The sequence below is a fragment of the Phaeoacremonium minimum genome (genome assembly GCF_000392275.1).
Source record: "Phaeoacremonium minimum UCRPA7 unplaced genomic scaffold PA7_03_scaffold_520, whole genome shotgun sequence".
NCBI classification, from domain to species: Eukaryota; Fungi; Ascomycota; class Sordariomycetes; order Togniniales; family Togniniaceae; genus Phaeoacremonium; species Phaeoacremonium minimum.
The window spans coordinates 11,921-30,513 of NW_006921422.1; the positions used below are offsets into that span (position 1 = coordinate 11,921).

At 49.4% G+C, this 18,593-nt stretch overlaps 1 protein-coding gene across 1 annotated transcript; it reads left to right on the forward strand.

Annotated features, from left to right (window-relative positions):
- Positions 1-11,445: 11,445 nt before the first annotated feature.
- UCRPA7_7378 (putative serine-type carboxypeptidase protein) lies at positions 11,446-13,486 on the forward strand (the record flags this gene model as incomplete). Its single annotated transcript, XM_007919918.1, has 5 exons — positions 11,446-11,632; positions 11,688-11,857; positions 11,907-12,181; positions 12,231-12,636; positions 12,779-13,486. 5 exons carry the CDS (start codon positions 11,446-11,448, stop codon positions 13,484-13,486), a joined length of 1,746 nt encoding a protein of 581 aa, XP_007918109.1.
- Positions 13,487-18,593: the final 5,107 nt, after the last annotated feature.

Here is an 18,593-nt window from a genome sequence, read left to right on the forward strand (position 1 = left end):
TTGTTAGTTCTTGGTTCTTAGAAGAATGCAGTGTTCTCGAGGAGTTGTTCGAGTATCATATTGAAGGAAGAGTGTGACTGCGTGATGTAACCGCGGTAATTGTGCTAGCCGCGAGCACCATGGCATGCCGCTGCTCCCGTGTGGGGGACACGCCAAGACAATAGATTGACTCTTGCCGTCCCTTGATGTCCTACATAGACTAGTCCGTCAACTGTTTTCTCACAGATCTCCACATTCTACCAGCATGTTGCACAGGTAGCTCCACCCCAGCGCTTAACTTACACTGTATATCATGTAATACGATGCAGATTACAGCCCTCGTCCAAGGGGAGTGTCTACGGAGCTGCGGAAATAACACTACACCGGCCCGGCTCTACCGCGGAACATTGCCGGGTCTGTCCGGCCAGCTAATCCTCCACTACCTCAGATGCATGTGATGGTGTTTTCGGCGACCAAGAATGAGGTATTTTGAGACTGGCTAGTACTTCACTCAGTCAACCAGTGATTCTCACATAAATGTCCACGAATTGTATCTGAAACCTGTGCCTGCCTAAGTAGTCTAAACAAAATTGATATCTGTCAAGTAATTTCCTGATTTAATTGACGATATTTTCGGAAACATCCCAGTAAATACCCAGTCTTGGCATGATACCCCTGCGTTAGCGGCCAATGTTGGTTTTCCTCCATCTTACAGTACAGACAGTTACATCGACAATCTGATCTATTGCTTCGAGACTCCTCTTCGATTGTCTACATGTAAGTGCAATCTAATGCCCAGTACCACACTCTGGGGCTGACAGAATTTCCCGTCAGCCACTAAATTTTCGTGCTCAATAACATCCTCTTTACATTACACGTGGACGTCCCCATGTGTTCTCTTCTGCTCTCATCGAATCCTGAGCTTCTAATTCCACATATCCAGTTCATCCAAACCCTTCTCACGGGAACACGATGTATCTCTCTCGACTTACAGTCCAAGCTGCGTTGGCTATGGTCGGGGCTTTAGCTGGACAGCCGCCTATCATATCTCCTAGGCAGTTGGAAAGTCTATGCTCGACATACACCGTTCATGCCAATGACACGTGCATCAGTATCGGCAACGATTTGAATGTCACATGGGCTCAGTTAATATCATGGAATTCCGCCATCGACAAGACTTGCTCGTATGTCCGGGCAGTCTCATAATCCTAGGGCAACACTAAATAGCCAGCAGAAACTTAGCTACTCTTGTGAACACCGATCTCTGCGTGAGCAATCCTCTAGGGGACTATGCCATGCCCTCTAACACCGTGGGGGCAACCAGCATTGCGACAACACCAGCGTAAGCCAATTACTAGTACTATTCAAGTTCTACCCACAAGCTTGCTAATAATCATCAACAGTCCCGTCGCTACACCTACAGCGGATGGGACAAATTCTTATTGTGGCCAGTATTACCTTATTGATACCGGCGATGACTGTTCTACCATCACCACCAAATTTGGCATTGACTTGGATGATTTGTGAGTAATCCACTAATGTTTGAGTACCGCCCAGTCGGCGAGTTGTCTGTAATATTGCTTTTCTTCATATAGACCGAGTCTAAAGTTGCGGCAAAGCCCTAACATGTATGGATAGCATATTTCTCAACCCTGAAATTTGGGAAAACTGTACAAATCTCATGAAAGATTATTACTACTGCGTTCAGCCTGTTGGCACAATAACGACGTATTCAGGCCACCCAGAATCAACAACGACGATACCTTTTGTCGAGACTTCGGCAACAGCAGCGCCGTACATCGATATACTCGCTAACTATACTACTAATGTGACCACCGTTCCACTTGCTAATGGTAGTCGTTTGGACTGCTACGAGTAAGTTCTTTCGCCATTAGGCTTTTTAAGGCGGAGGTGTACGTGCTTATGGCCCATAATCAGGTATACATATATTCAGAATGTTTCAGACATGGCAAGTATGTCCTGCTGGGGTCTTGCCACATTCTACGACATCGAACGAGAGGTATGTCGAATGGTCACTAGTTTACATGATTGTACACTCACTCGCACACAGGAGCTGGTACTTTGGAATCCGTCTCTAGCTCAGGATGGAGAGAATCTCACAAGCTCGACTAATTACAAATATGACTGCGAATTGAGTGAAAGTGTGTCGTACTGTGTTTTACTTGCTTCGCCTACCCTGAGTGAGTGAATTCCGGTCAATCTCCCACGCTTCGACCAAGACTAACCAAGACCATGACGATTTGCAGCTTCTAGTGGTGCAATTCAGACTCCGAATCCCCGAGCAGCCGGAGAGGTGGCAAACTGCACGGAGTGGTATCTAATGGAGACATTCTCCACCTGCCAGGACGTTCTGGCTCTTTACGGGATAACCTTGAAAGACTTCTACGCCTTTAACCCCTCGGTTGGCAGCACTTGTTCGACCATGGCTGCTGGTACCTACTACTGCGTCTCTACCAATGCGGATGGTACTGCTCCTGGAGATGATGGCTACACAGTGACAACAACTACGTCCAGCTCCGCCCTGTCAACAACAACCGGCGTTACGACACCTTCGCCCGTCCAGGTATTTCCCTCCGCTGAGTCTTTCTAGATTGATTTATGAAATTCGAGATCACCGTGCAATGATTCATGAAGAGAGAACTAACATGGTACTGCTCTATAGACTGGCATGGCTTCTAATTGCAACGAATTTTACTACGTGGTTTCTGGTGATGGTTGCTGGGCCATCGCTAACGACCACGGCATCGCGTTAGATGATTTTTACGCCTGGAATCCCGCTGTCGGTTCGGACTGCTCCGGTCTCGAGGCGGAGGTGTATGTTTGCGTTGGAGTCTCCCAAACGGCAAGTCCAACAACGACGACGATGGCATCTTCCACGACGTCTAGTGCCGCCATCGTCACACCGACACCGACCCAATCTGGTATGGTAGATGGCTGCAAATCTTTCTACTATGTGGTTTCCGGTGATGGATGCTGGTCCATCGCGAATGACCATGGGATTGAATTGGCAGACTTCTACGATTGGAATCCCGCCGTAGGGACGGACTGTGCCTCTCTGTGGCCCGACTACTATGTCTGCGTAGGTGTGTAGTTCATAACCGAACGATTTCTCCTGACTAGGAGGGGAATCAGTGTTCCATGTAATCGTAATGTGATATCCAGTGCCGCGGAGGTTAGAATAAAACATCGCGGACTTTTACACTCATTCGCAGTGAACGTAGGCGCGTCTTTTGTTTCATGGACATCATTGAATCAAGATCTCGGCATGTGGGGGGCGCGGTCATTTCCCATTCTTTTGACAAATTCAGGGTCTATAGCAGGGGATCGACGAGGGCAAGAACATTATCACGCGATGATGCTCCGTAAGTAGCATCGCTCACTCCAACATCTGCAAGATCCAGGGGTAGGATTTATACCATACCGTGGAGCCTGCGTTGGCGGGACTAGGTGCCTCTTAACTGTTAGCGGCGGTTTTTTGTCGCGATTAGGCCTGTGGACCGGTATGCTCAGTATTCGGCATTTCTTTCCGTCCCGAGGAGGCAAATGAGACGACTAGCGAACTCATTGATTGGATATCCAGCCGCCGGCGAGTATTTATTACATGATTGCCCCCAGGAACAGGGATCTTGGTAGATGCGTTGCAAACATCAATAGTGTGTCGTGCATTTCCCGTAATAAGCCTCGTGATTCTTGGCACTCACTTCCCTGTCAAAATATTGTGGCTCCTCTAGCTTAATGTGCCAACTTGACTACCAAACCTGTCTCAGCATTGGACGAATGCAAATGTGCAGGTGGTTGTCTTTCGGACACAATCATTCAACCATTTTTTCGTCCGTTGAAGCCGCTCTTGTAGATGGAGCCATCTAAGTCAAACACCGCCGAAGGACACCAACAGGCGGCGTTACGCCTCCCACGCGAGATTGTCGCAACAATCTGCGACTTGGTCGACAACAAAACCATCAAAAGCTTGCGCCTCACATGTCATTTCTATCTACAAACAGCAGTCCTACGCTTCAGTCGTGTCTTCATCTCGGCCAACCCGTTGAATGTAGAGGTTTTCAAGGCAGTGGCGTCTCACGAGACTTTTCGCAATCAAATCACTGAGATTATCTGGGACGATGCGACTCTCTCTGAAGGCCCAAGAGTACCCCAAAATGAAGTAGAAGCATACTACACAGAAGATGAGGATGATTATGACTATGATGAACAGGACGATGGAGAGGATGAGGATGGTATCTCATGGGTAGGACAAGTACCGAAGTGGTATCTCAAGGCATGTAAGAATAACGTCTTTGAGTTCAAGAGCCTTAAAGGGGAGGACGTTGACAGGCCGGACCACCTCGAGCGGGCTGAGCAGTTAGCCTCACACATGCCAATGGAGGAGTCATGGGCTTATTATCAAACATTGCTGGGTCAGCAGCGCCAGGTGATCGCCTCTCAGGCACATGTACGCGCTCTGGAGGATTACACTTGTTCATTTCCGGCATTGAAGCGAATCACCATTACTCCTGCAGTACATGGACGGCTTTTCAATCCGCTCTTTGAGACACCGATGATACGAGCTTTCCCAAAGGGCTTCAACCACCCAATCCCTCGCGGGTGGCCTGTGACAGAACTCGCCCAACTGGAATGTCCTGAATGGGAAGACGACGGCATAGACTGGCAGGGCTTCCGTGCCGTGACGCGTGCCCTTGCGCAGCAAAAAGACGAAGGAAGGGTTACAGAGCTACGAGTTGATGCTGGCCAGCTGGAAACAGGATTAAACTCACATGTCTTTGAACAGGAGAACGAGACGCTCCACGACTTCGAGGCCGTACTTGCCCGCCCTGACTTCAAGCATCTGCATCTCGATCTTATGGTAGACCCACATCACAGACAAGCAGACATCTTCCGGGCTGGGCTGCTCAAACGGTCGCTATCTGGTGCCGCACGTGGTCAAGGCTTGGCATACCTGAGCTTCGGAACGAGTGTACAAATCCATGGTGACGGTCGATGTAGCCATTTTTATAGTCCCTTGGGGACAATCTTCGACCCTGTCAGTATCTCGCGACTCCAGCACTTCGGCCTATCTCGGTTCTACGTCAGGCAAGACGATCTTTTGGCGTTGCTAGCGGCTCTCCCACAAACCTTGCAGACTGTCGATTTGTGCCTGATAGAGTTCGCGGACGGCGCGGGCAGCTACCGCACGTTACTAAGCCAAATACGAGACACGCTGGGTTGGGGAACGCGAAACCCCAGACCAAAACTATCTATCAGCATCGACTCCTTACACAGCGCGCAGGTCCGGTCGGTCTGGATCAGGGAGGAATTGGACAAGTACCTGTACGCGGACGGCCGAAACCCTTTTGGCGACGACGCGTCTGCACCCGGACCGAATCAGATCAGGGAAGGGTTCGGACGGATGAAGGACGCCTTTGAGCCCGAGTACGAGAGACCACACGTCGATATTTGGACGTTGGCTGAACTCGGTTACCTCAAGCAGGATGATCCGCCACGCCCCCGTCCAGGCCAAAACCCTTTAGCAATGCGGTTCAACGCAATGATATGAGCTCGGGCGCCTTTGTTGCTTCTGGAGAGCGGTCATCTACTCCATATATTAGCTAGGCGGTCTTCGGCTTAGATACGATTTCCACGCAAATTGAGTAGGTAGCCACACCCGCAACTCCTGTTTCCATCTCACCAAAGTACGTGGTCTCTAATAAACTACTTGGCACGGCGTGCTCGTTAAGACTAAAGAGTTCTTAATGGGGGTTGCTCGGAACACAAAGAATTTGACAGACTCTTAAGGCTCGTGAACATTTCGTAAACTTCATATACAATATTCAATTCTGGGAGTCTTCTGTGTAGCTCATGAAGGATAAAATCAAAATCAAAATCGTTTGCTTAACGACAAGGTCTGATATATTCTTGGCTCCAAGGACGGCCAAATTACGAGGATAGCACAAATGCTACATCTATCAATATCTACCGGCACCTCTCAATGTGTGCACTCTAATGCTGCAAACCCATCGCTCCACCTCAGTCCGCCCATGATGGCAACCAAGATGGCAAGTCCTAAAACAACACTCATTGCGCCATAAAAATATGCATGTCGGCGTCTCAAAGCTGCCAGCTCTGCGACCCAAGTAGATACAGTAGTAAGACAACCGCAAAACCCATCTTCGATGCCCTGGAGGACCTGGCAGCCAATGACACCTCCCAGTGGGACGTGTGCAAGGTCCCATGACATGCCCAAGATGGCGGTGCCGAAAATATTAACAGCGAAAGTCCCAAGTGGGAAAGATGCAATCCGACCATTCAGATATAGTGAAGCATAAAACCGAGCAAGACAACCTAAAGGCGCGAAGACAAGTGAGAATGTTGCCCGCCCGCGCCAGACTTCTGTGCCACCGCCAAAACGGTCTGGAGGAAAGATGGAGAGTACGACTGCACCCAACCAGCAGCCCCAAGCGAGGAACACGGCCAGACGGTCAGCAAACTTGCGCGTAAAGAGGTATGGGAGTGATGGTGTGATTGGCTCTAAGGTGATCGCAAGATGAGCACCGACGAATAGACCTGATAAGCAGAGGGATACAGTTATTAGGATAACGGCGAGAAGAGCCATGAAAGAGTAGCCGCCATTTCGTGGAGCAATAGCTGTGGTACCGGGGTTAGGTAGATCGTTCGACAATGCAAGAAAGATATCTCGAATGAAAGCGGAAAAGGAGGTGAAAGAGCCACAAAAGCCTGTTGCAAGGCCAATGTAGAGCGGTATGGTCTTCTTGGTAGCCATATAGGCTTTCTTTGCGGCTGCGAGATCGACAGCAGGCATCTCAGAACCAGATCCGGCACTCTCTTCAGCCTGGCCATTCTCCTTCGCCCTGCGGATCTCCCTGTCATATGTCGGCGTCCCCCATTCCGAGCGGAACAACATCCTATCCTCTGCGAGAAACCCCATGAATACGCTACCACCAAAATTTGGCCATAGAGACGTAAATATGGATGGCGTCCCGGGATACGTTGTCAGAGCCTGAAGTCCTAGCCTCGCTAGAGTTCCGAAGAACGAGAAGAGAATCAAATAGGAGATCGTGTAGATCTGAGTAGCAAGCCTAGATACCCTGACTGGTGTTTCCGACTCTCCCGGTGGTTTCTCCTGCGTTGGACTCTCTTCCGCACCTTCTGATCTTCTCCTACTTGCTCGAGAGACATCCCTTTGATACTCTTGCTCCCGACTTCGTGTCTGCTCCAAACTCCCATGTTCGTATATGGCCTCTTCGTCTGGGTTCTCGACGACTGACCCAGCCGCAAGCTCGTCGAGGTTCGCAAACGCATCAGGCACATCGTAGACGACATTGGCGGCTGTGGATCGACGGCGCGCATTGCGCGCATCTCTGTCAAGCGAACCTTGAGAAAATCTCCTCGAACGCCCGCGCGTCGATGATCCGCTGCCGCTCACACTTCCATGCCGTGACGGGCCACTCAATTCGCGACTGTCCTCAAGGGTGAGACTGTGCCTAATTTGTTCCTCGTCATCGGGATTCTGGACGGGGGGTTCGATGTTAACGTCGTCGAGATTCCGAAACGCCTCGGGAGTGTCGTAGTCTACTGACGGGCGCGACGCGCGCCGATCGTTTCTTGCACTTCGAGATGCGCGGGATGTTGTCTGATGCATTTCATTCTGTGCGAATGGAGATGGATCTTCCGAGGCAGGGCCATCTGCCGCATTGGACAGAGGCGTGGCAATGTGCGCTTCGTCGTGGCCGGCGACTTTGTGGTCGCAGTCAGGCTGTGACGTCGTTTCGTCCTGGCGGGTGTGGGGTTGCATCATTGTTTAGATCTCTTGGCGATGCACGATCTCCTCTTGGCCTTCTCTAACGGTTCATATTATGATGTTCTCAACAGTGCACGGCCAGATGGAGAAGATGAGCCACATGTCAAGGCATGAGCGTGCCTGTGTTCAGATCGTTACATCGAGAAAAGAGATTGTTCCTAGGGTTCTAGGAATGAGAAAAGTTCCAGCGATAACAACCAGGTCGCCGGGTCGGAAAAGTCGCTAAGTTACAGCGGGGTTCCGCCTTAGCCGGTTCTAACTGTGAGTCGCGTCGAACTTCCTTATCTAAGCTCAACTTCCATCTCTCTTTTCCCAATTCGTCTTCGTCCGTTGTCACCATCACCTCAGTCTCATTGATAATGGATCAATTGCAAGAGGCTCACATGTGGAGGTTCTTGGATTACGTAGAGGCGAACGGCGTCAGTCAAGTGATTGAGCTTTCTCGATGCTTCAGGCCATTGCTCTTTTCAGCTGCGTTCTCCTGAGACTTCAGATCATGATAAAGCCGAACGGTCACAATGGGCTTTCACGCCCTAGGTTTTAAGCTGCACTTTAAAGTCAGACATTGTTTCGGAATGCTGGCAAGAATGCAGAATTGACTCAGAAACTCTTTCAGTGAACCGGAAACTGTATGAAGTCTGTTTGTCGGTCTTGCCGTTTGTCTTGAATTCGAGTTGACATAACTCAGGACTTTCAATGACATGACTTTCTCCTTTCCCACGGTGCTGTTCCAGAGCTCATAGTTTTTAAGGCGCATCTTGTATATCAAATAGCCTGATCGAGTGATCCTACGGCCGAACTCGTCCATAGGTCTAGAGTACTACGCCAGCTTCCGCACATCAGCTCTTTTACTATTATCGCCATGCTTCGGGGACGTCAAACATGCGTCGCCATGGTGGTTCTTTTCACGACAGTCGTCCAAGCCAACAGCCTTGGAGACTGGATCAACAACCCAGGTTATCTACAGGGAGGAACACCAAAAGAGCAAATCAAGTGTTATGTGCTTCCCTATGGTGCCTTGGGCTTCATTACTCACCTGCTTACCTCCTATTGTGTCGCTTGCCTCGCTCGGGGTCGAAGCCCATGGCATCCAGGCTCCCGTCTACAACGCCCGAAGCTGGACATTGTTCTTGCAATGATTGGTATGATGATCTCGCTTTTCATCAATATGCTTGTTGTCTTCAAATGCTGGAACTCCTGGGAGTTCATTCTCATCGCCGTATGGAAGATATTCTTATCCCTAACACTATCGGCAATCACACTGGATGCTGGCTTCCGGACTCTGCGACGCGAAACACTAGGCAACACGCAAATTAGGGTTGTCTGTGAATCAACAAGGCACAGGACTCGCACAGCCTTCGATAGATTCCTTGATAACGTCCCCAAGGTGCTCTTGCCTTGCATGAAAAAGCGCCAGCGTCCAAGGAGTCATGCCAGTGGCTCGGTCGAAACTCATTGCATCAACACTAGCTCCGAAGACTATCCTAAGACACTACGATGGTTATTCTTAGAACTTGCCGGTACCATTGCGGGCTGTACTGGCTTGTTTGCGTTAATGCAAAGGGAGGACTTCGAACGGAAGAGAGCATTCTGGGCCATTTCTCTCGCTTTTGGCCTCACTAGCAGCTCCGTCTTCGGAGGAGCTATCATGTGGTCTTACAAAAGCCGTATGCATCGAAGAAAAGCTAAGCATGATTTCGATGTAAATGAATGCGAGAAGAAATTTCTCTATCAAGCCGGCCGAAACGGGCGAGGTTTCTATGGTCGACCTACTCAAGCACCTATTCTACCTCCACAGCCTCTGCTCAGACAAGAAGAGCCTGGGGCACCGACACCAATCCCGGTATCACACCCTGCACAGCATCTGCCAGATAGTGACCGTCTTCGAGAAACAGAGGACCAATTGCTATTACAAATTGAAGCGATTCGCCGGCGCCCTTTACTCGAAATTGAAGACCTACCTATGATGGTAATTCAAGTTCTCGTCTTTGCAATCGTCACCTCCTGTCTCGTTGCTGCGCTTTACAGTGATTGGATTCTTGCTTACACTTCCGGATCCTGGAGCGGCATTCCCAGCACCGATAACATGTTCGTCAGCTTGATTTACATGGCCTCGAAGCTGATGCCACTTTTTCAATCATAGTGTCGCAACGGCGCAGGCTCGCCAGGCAAGTGCAATGAAATTGTTATTATTACATCGTTCTGATCGTCCGGCCCACGGTTTGTCATGACGCGCCTTGAGCTTGGGCTGACGTGAGGCGGTTGATGCCATGTCTACGCTGATCCTCAATCGTGCCAATGAAAATTGGGTGCCTTGCATCAGCTGTTAGACTTCCAAGCTTACTGGTCGCTATGGTCAACTCTCCGTGGACGTGCGGAACTTCACAACCGGTTCAGCCACGAGCCCGAATCTGTCCTGCCGAAATCATGTAATGCCTCAAACAAGGCATGTATGATAGCAAATTCACATTGCGACTTATACGGGTGCGAAAGTAGATTACTCGACCTATCGGGGCAACGACTGCGGGCTCTTGAGATCTCCTTCCGTAAAAGTGTTCGCTAGATGTCGATCTATTCGAGAGCAGGCAGGTGGTACGACACAGGGCGTGGGTCAGCGCCTCGGATACCAACGGATATTTTGTTGAAGTCAAAGATGCAATTGTGTTTGTACAAGACGACATACGTCGTTTCTCACTTGTCTTGTATGTAATCATTATTTATCGTGTTGGTTTCCGCAGTTGTGCAATGAGATGGCACAGCCACACCGTGTAAGTCGTCGATCTTGTCTAGCAGTCTATCATCCTAGCGGAGTATCTCGATTCAATGTTCTCCAAACCTCTGGTTTCCCCGCATCGAATTAATGAGTTAAGCTCTTCTTACTGGAGTGGTCGCAAACGGTCAATCGTAGGCCACCCAGCTACGGCAGAGTGCCGATCTGCTGCTCAAGCGCATGGTTCCTCGGACTTTAAATTGCCTCTGCATCGCGTCTCTTAGCGAATCTGCTGGATGCTTAGCTCTGTGCCCCGCCACGGCAGTGGCATCAGCCAAGCCTACAGCGAGCAAGGGTGAGCTTCGAAGAAGTCCATGCTGGGAGGGATCCGTCGCCCGTGTTTTAGGCTGATTCCTTGCACCCAAACGTCACCACTCCAGTCACCGGCGAGGAAACCCCAATCAGAATGCCGCGGAGACAAATTGAGCTTCCTCATCGGTATAGCAGCAACAGGCAGCTACCGTGGAAGCATCATATGGAGCTTGCCGAGCCCGCGTCACTTCCAGAGCACGCAACTGTGAGCACCTGGGCGGCCTCGGCGGTGCAGCTCCTTCGAGCAACTGCTCTTCAGCCCCATTGGTGAAGCTACCCTGCGTGCGGAGAGGTTGCAGGCGGCAGACGATCCTCTCCACCATCAATACCCACAACGCTCCATGCTACGGGCCTAATACGAAGCTTAATGGAACGCCTAAGCTCCCACAGAGGTGGGTAGAGACGATAAGGTACTGTACAATGGTTCATATATGACCTCGCTCCCCTGCGTGGATCCAATGCGCTAACTCCGAAGGCTGAAAAGCTGCTCAAGTCTTGGAGATTCGTCTTGTTTCAGCGTTTGTATTCAATTGCGTTGTTACAAGTTGTAAATATGCTGTTGAAAAAGGCACTCTTGTCACTGCTGCTGTCGTCGATTGCAGTGGACGCTGCAATTGATGATACTGCGCACTTGAGAAAGGCTCTTGCCGCTTCACGGAAGCAGACGCCAGTCGAAGAGCAGCCTGTAATTGCCAAGCGGCAATCAGAAGACACGCCGTTCTTAAATTCCAATACAACAAGTATGTTGAGTCGTCTTGAGTAATGTGAAGAGCACGGAATTGATACTTTCTTCAGAATTCGTCGTCAACGGTTCAGCAATCCCCGATGTCGATTTTGATGTTGGCCCTTCGTACGCCGGCCAGCTTCCTGTAGGCGGTGACAGCGATGGACGGCTGTGGTTCTGGTTCTTTCCTACAACTGATCCTGATGAGCCAAAAGAGATCATTATATGGCTCAACGGAGGTGTAAGTCTTGATAGGATTCCAGAATAACATCACTACTAACTATCACCAGCCTGGATGCTCATCATTAGACGGTTTCTTAAAGGAACATGGTCCCTTCTTATGGGGTACAGGTACCTACGCGCCAATTAAGAACCCTTGGAGCTGGCATCATGTCTCAAATATCATATACGTGGAGCAGCCAATCGGCACCGGCTTTTCCCAGGGCACGGTGACCATAACGAGCGAGGAAGAGCTTGCAGAGCAATTTCTGGGCTTCTGGAAGAACTTCGTGACGACCTTTGGCTTGGAGGGCTACAAGGTTTATGTTACCGGTGAAAGTTACGCGTATGATCTCTATCCCTCATGGAAGGTGAAGTGTCTCTAACCAGAACAGTGGAAAGTACTGCCCGTACATCGCCAGCGCGATGGTCGACAAGAATGATACGACGTATTACGATGTTAGCGGCTTGCTTATCTACGATCCTGTAATATCGGATGGTGTCACACAAGAGGTGCCCACACGGTATTTCGTTGACTACTGGTCCGGCCTGTTCCCCTTCAATGACACGACAAAGGCAGCTATTGCAAATGCTTCTGAGGCATGCGGATATGATGCCTTTGTGGACAAGTATCTAGTATTTCCGCCCGTCGGGCCGCAGCCTGTGCCAGAGAAAATGCCGGGTATCAATGCTAATGGTACCGATTTGGTCGACGGCTGCGAGCTCTTTGGCATGGTCTGGGATGCTATCCTTGCGATCAATCCAGGATTCAATGTTTATTATGTTGCTCAGCCAGTTCCAGTACGTGTTCTAATTGGCTTGCTACATTGAAACACTCGTGTCAGGTGTCTGCAGATTATGGTTTATCCATTTCCAAGACCCCTTTCTCATCCCTACCTCACTCACCTTTCCTCATACCATCATCTAATAATTGTTACTCTAGATTCCGGACGACGTGCTCGGATTCCCATCATCGGTCTTCTATACTGCTCCAGGGCGGGAGATCTACTTCAACCGTACGGATGTCAAGAAGGCCATCAACGCGCCATTAGATGTGAACTGGGAGATCTGCTCCGAGCAATCCGTCTTCGATGGCGGAGACTCCTCTGACCCGTCAATCTGGCATGCCATTCCCAATGTCATCGAGAGGACCAAAAACGTGCAGATTTCACACGGTAGCTTGGACTTTGTGCTCCTGGCCAACACCTCCCTCCTAGCCATCCAGAATATGACATGGGGCGGCAAGCTAGGCTTCCAGAGTCAACCAGAAAGTCCTCTGTTTGTGCCAGATCATGACCAATCCGTGATCCCTGGAATCAGTGGTCAAGGTGTCTTGGGAACATGGCATGAAGAGCGCGGTCTGCTCTGGTCGGTCGTCGACTTGTCTGGCCACATGGTTCCCACTTATCAGCCGGCTTTAGCCTTCCGTCAAATTCAAAAGCTGCTCGGACGCATTGATAGTCTTAGTAGCCTCGATCCTTTCCCACAATATTCGAATGCTACCCAGCCAACTGCTGACGAGCTGGGGAAAGGCACCGCTCCGATTCTGGGAAGGAATGCAAATGACACGTCTGGCGGCTCAGGAGGTGGCGGCAGCTGCAGTGCAAGTGGATCAGGAACTGCAGCGTCGCCATCTGGCACATCGCGTTAGTCCTCCTTTTCTTAGAATTATGATAATCTCAAGGAATAGAAGGATGCCACCAAGGTGTTATGTCTTCTAACACGCGATAGCATCCGCTGCCAATGGGAATAGAGCAAACCTTCATCTTTCATGGAGCATTACAACATCAGTGGTAATTGCAGCTATGTTTCTGAGCAATTAAATACTCATTTCAAATGCACTACCACCGCAGTAGGGGTAATAAATATAATCCTTAAAGATGGGAATGGTTATGGTCCCTCCTCGATTTTGTGAGTGAAGATTGCAGCCGGCAAAGACCCTCGAGTCATCTTCACAGTGCCACCATTCAGTGACATAAAGTGGTCTGAATAATGTCTTTGCTTTTGAGTAGCACTGCAGTGACTGGTTCATGTGCTGCTTATCGATAAACTCAGCTCGATCTGGCGAGGTGACACATCAGTGACTAAAGGGCCTTATGTCACTTCTGGGACCTGTGAATCTGAGTTCGTTAACAGCTTCCACTTCATTGTATGCTTACCTTTTGTTGTTTCGTCTCGAAGCTATCCCGTGACGTCCTTGTGCTAAATTGCACTCTAAGATTGACCGCATCGCAGCTTCCAAGGTTGTCATTTGGCCAACTACCTTGTCGCTCGGTATTTACACGGCCTTTTGACAAACTGATCGAGGGGAATGACAAGAGAAATCAAGATAACCCCAACTCGACCATGATTCTCACCTCGATCACCTCCCTCCACGCGGCCGCGATGGTCATCATGGCCAATCTCGTAACTGCTCATGAGCGTGGTGGCCCTGACGCATGCCTGTGTCAAGAATACACCGTCACCGCTGTTCCTGAGTTCAACATCACGAACTTCAGTTGGTCCTGGAACGCTGCAAATAATACTGAGTGAGTCTCCTGGTAGCATTTACTCACTCCTCGAAGCTCTTCAGATTTATGCTTGTGCAGGAGCTTACCGTTAGTAGCTCCGGCTCATTCGATATGGCGTTCTGGCCAGGCGCTCCTTCCGCAAGCTGCGCGTTCAGCGTGTCTGCCAGCACAGGCTATCCAGTCTCAGTCGGGTCCAACTCTACCGTCTGTCTCTTCGGTGGACCTCAGGATGTACACAATTCGGACATGAATAGCTTCCTACGCCTAATGGAGTCTTCGACCGTTGGGTTTCAGTTGATTGTTCCTGACGATGCGACCGAAGACTCGACCCTCGTTTTCGTCTTGGAGATTCAAGAACGATGGATCTGCTTCAAAGGTATCTGTACCGAGTGTCTACATTGGAGCCAGCACAACATGGCCATAGATCAATTTGTGTGGAATGGAGATGGCCGAAAGTACATTGGTCCAACCGACTTCTGCCTGACTGGGTATTTCTCGCATGTTTGAGGAGGACTATGAGGCCTTACTACGATTGTTTGTCAAATAGGGATAATTGCTTGATCATGATCGGTTGATCGAAGGTATGGGATACCTTTCTGATATCCGGCTGGCACTAAGAGGTATTTGCTGCCAGAAATCATACATGTTTCCCTCAAAGTATAGTCCCCTTTGCTCATGTGTCGTTCCCCTCCCGTGGTGAATCTCTCACACTAATCTTGTACCCTCAATCATTCCCAGTGATACTTCCAACTATCCTAGTCTACCTTGCCGTGCACGGCTCAGGAAGTTTGTTATCAGGTATGCAGATACCTCCGCAGTCTGCGCCGCCCTTCTTCGGGTCGCATGAATCCCGCGGATCGTCAATACATCTCAGTCCCGACGGGCATGCGATGCCAATGAATCCGCCACAGAAGTGCTCTTCGACGCAGATGGGCCCGCCCGTTTCGTGGCTGGATATACAGGTTGTGCCTTCCCTGCACAGCACCACGGCACATCCAACTTCGCGGAGGACCTTGCCGATGTCAATGTCTATTGGTGAAGTAGCTGCAAGAGAGGAGAGGAAGAGTGTAAGGATGAGGCCGTTGCTCTTCATGATGAGATAATAGGGAGAGATGTCTCTGGATGAGTCGTTTCCTGTCTTCAAATGATGTATGGTACGGTTGTCGGGATAATTATGGATGAGACCGCTGAGATGAGCCTGAAGTTCTTATAGAGGGTTTTCTTAAGGCTACGCGAGACATAGCCGGACATAATCAATTGATCGGTAAGGATGGATGGCCACGGTTTCTGGTCATACGGCACCTTTAAGCTTTCTTAAACGACCATCTTTTCTTGGCCTCGCGTCGATCATTCCAGCTCGTGTCACGTTAACGGAGGACGAAAAGCTGAATTTTCACACGGGGGCACGTATGGACACGGGGTAAGGGCAGAAAGTGCCACCTAAGTCGTTCGCTTGTGCATCATCACGGTTCATCCATGACGAGGCGCCGTAACGTCGAGGTCTTGGCTTCTAAATAAGGGAGCGGCGATATTGTGGCTGCTGGCTAGCAGCTCTCTCCTTGCTTTATTGCTCGCTTGGAATGAAACGTCTTTCGGAAAGTTAGGTTTCAACCCGGTTGTCGCCAATGATTTGTGGAATTTGCCAAGTTTGCGGCTCGATAGATGACCCGCCCAGCCACAGAAGAAAATGTCCTCGACTATTTGATGCAGCTCCTGTCGGTGTAAGGGGCCGTTGAACTTTGAAGAAGTGCATATGCAGGAAGACTGCAGACATGCATTTAAATATGGGGTAAGACACTCCTACTGTGTCCCACGCCTGCTCGCAGCGTCAAACATCATGGTATGATGCACGATGGGCGTGCATGCTTTCGTGCAGAAAATACGTGGCGACGTTTGCCTGACTGAACACAGAGGTAATAGTTCGATACTTGAAAAATCAATCATCTGCCATAATATCATTTGAACACGCCTCCATCTATTTCTTGAGCTAAAACGAAGCGTTTCGCTTACTGGAGAAAAAGCTCAGATGTGATATTACCTTACGACATCAAATCTACGTCATTCTCCTAACACTGAACAAGGAATTATAGTAATGTAGCTATGGGAAATACGTGTTCGATAGCATAGTGTGTTCAAGGTGAGAATAAGTGTAGTCATCGATATTTTCTCCGATATATCAGCACATAACCTAATATTCTCCTCTTCGCGTATCTTAACGACCTAGTGCCTCTTGCTCGAGGAAGACCTACGCCTCAAGGTATTAGAGTGTATTCGATAATATCTCTATGTTGTCGGTAAACCATCTTTTTACGCTGGCTTTGTACATTCACTTCGTTAAGTACACGCTGTAGTGAGTCATCTTTAAGGGTGTAGGAGACACGGTTCTATGACAGGTAAAAAAGTGTTCTTGCTCCATCGTACTTGTTGGTGTGGGCAATCACAATGATTGCGGACGCTGTGTTTTCTGGGTCTACCAGAGTTACGGTGAACTTGGGAATGTATCGGAGCTACCTTGCTTTGACACCTCACCATGCCTACAAAAAGGCGATCCATCATCCTGGGCTATCGCTGCCAACAAATTCATACAACTACCTCGCATTTCTCGGGACCCGCTTTGGGTTAATTGAATCTCCCTCCTGGAGTCTGATCAACCTCATTGCTTGGCTCATCCTGCGACCGGTTGATCTCAAGCCGACTTTGAATTCAGTCCTATACAAGTGGTTTTGACCGCGCATTATCGAAGCTGGCAGTTCCTCAAAGGCTCTTTCAGTCCAAGGAAACAAAGTTCCACGCTTGCACGCCTGCACCAGCAACCAAACCCGATCTCTTGAGACCCTCAGCTTCCTACGATTCGCTTGGTCAAGATGTCTTCAGGTCTTCTCTCGCTTTTTAACGAGCTCCTCGAGGGTGTCATTCGCCAACTTGACAATGAGGATATTCGAAGTTTGGGAGCGACTTGTCGGACCTTCTATCACATCTGCTTGAGAAGCAGACCGAAGACGATTTACATCAGGGGACAAGACTGGATCGTGGCCAAGAGACTGAAGGCATTGACGGAGCCATTCTTTCCTGAAGATACTGCAATGTTGACCCGACGCCCAAAGCTTAGCAGCAAGCGGACCAATCTTACCGAAAAATACCTTGCCGAAATAACGTGAGTAGATATTTCCTCCTATTGATAGGGAAACGATCAGGGATGTGTCTGACAAAGTTCTAGATCAGCCGTGATCATAGTTGATGAAGGCAGGCCTGAGAGCCTCTATTGGGATGTGGCAATGAACATTCCCCGACCTTATACCATGTCCCATGAAGAAAAGTCTTCGTGTGGTGAGAGGATTTTGAAGGCCTTTTCTCTTCTGCGCTCACGTGCCTGCCCCAAGTTTCAAGCTCTGAGCCTTGATTTCCGGGGTCTTGATCAATGTCAAATCGATCATCTAGACACCTATGCTGTGAGCTGGCTAGACCTTGCAGATGGGCGACGTTTAACACGCTTCAACATCTCGTCATTGAGATATCGTGGCCCAGATTCTTGCCAGTTCTACCACATCTTACTCAAGGCTTGTCACAAGACACTGAAGATTGCAGATATAAGTGACAACAAAAGGGGTTCAGCTGACCATCGCGTCGTCGAGATCACCGGGCCTCAGCTCGAAAAGTTGCACTTCCGTTATGAGGCTGGCTATGGAAGTAATACGATGCGTATGTGGCCCGATCTTCTAGACAACATTGACGTGAAGTTTCCAAAGCTTGTCAGCCTATCTCTGGATGGCAATACCAACAACATCCTCGGGCGACAACGCAACGATCTTGCGGTAAGCTAATGTAGACCCAATCGCGTCTACTCGTACACGTTTCATCCTCAGAAGCGTTTCACCTTGATGTGACTAATCGTTTATTTTATATTTTATAGTTTGAAACGGTCGCCTATCAAGCTGAACGACTAAAGAAGCTCCGATACTTAAAACAACTGAGTGTCACATTTGATTACGGATGTTCAACTACGTTTATCATCACTCCTAAACATAACCATATTGACGACGATTTCTTCGAAGGACTTGCCAAGATGTATATGAATGCATTGCCTGGTCTCGAAAACGTGGTCATTCGATCTGAGTGGCCAACGATACATGAAGCGTACTGGTCCAAGGGGGAGCCACGTGTGCTTTGTTGCGAGACAAAGACTTTTGAGAAGCAAGTTGGAAAACTGGCTATTGGAAATTGATCATACTGGAGACCGTATCGGAGGAT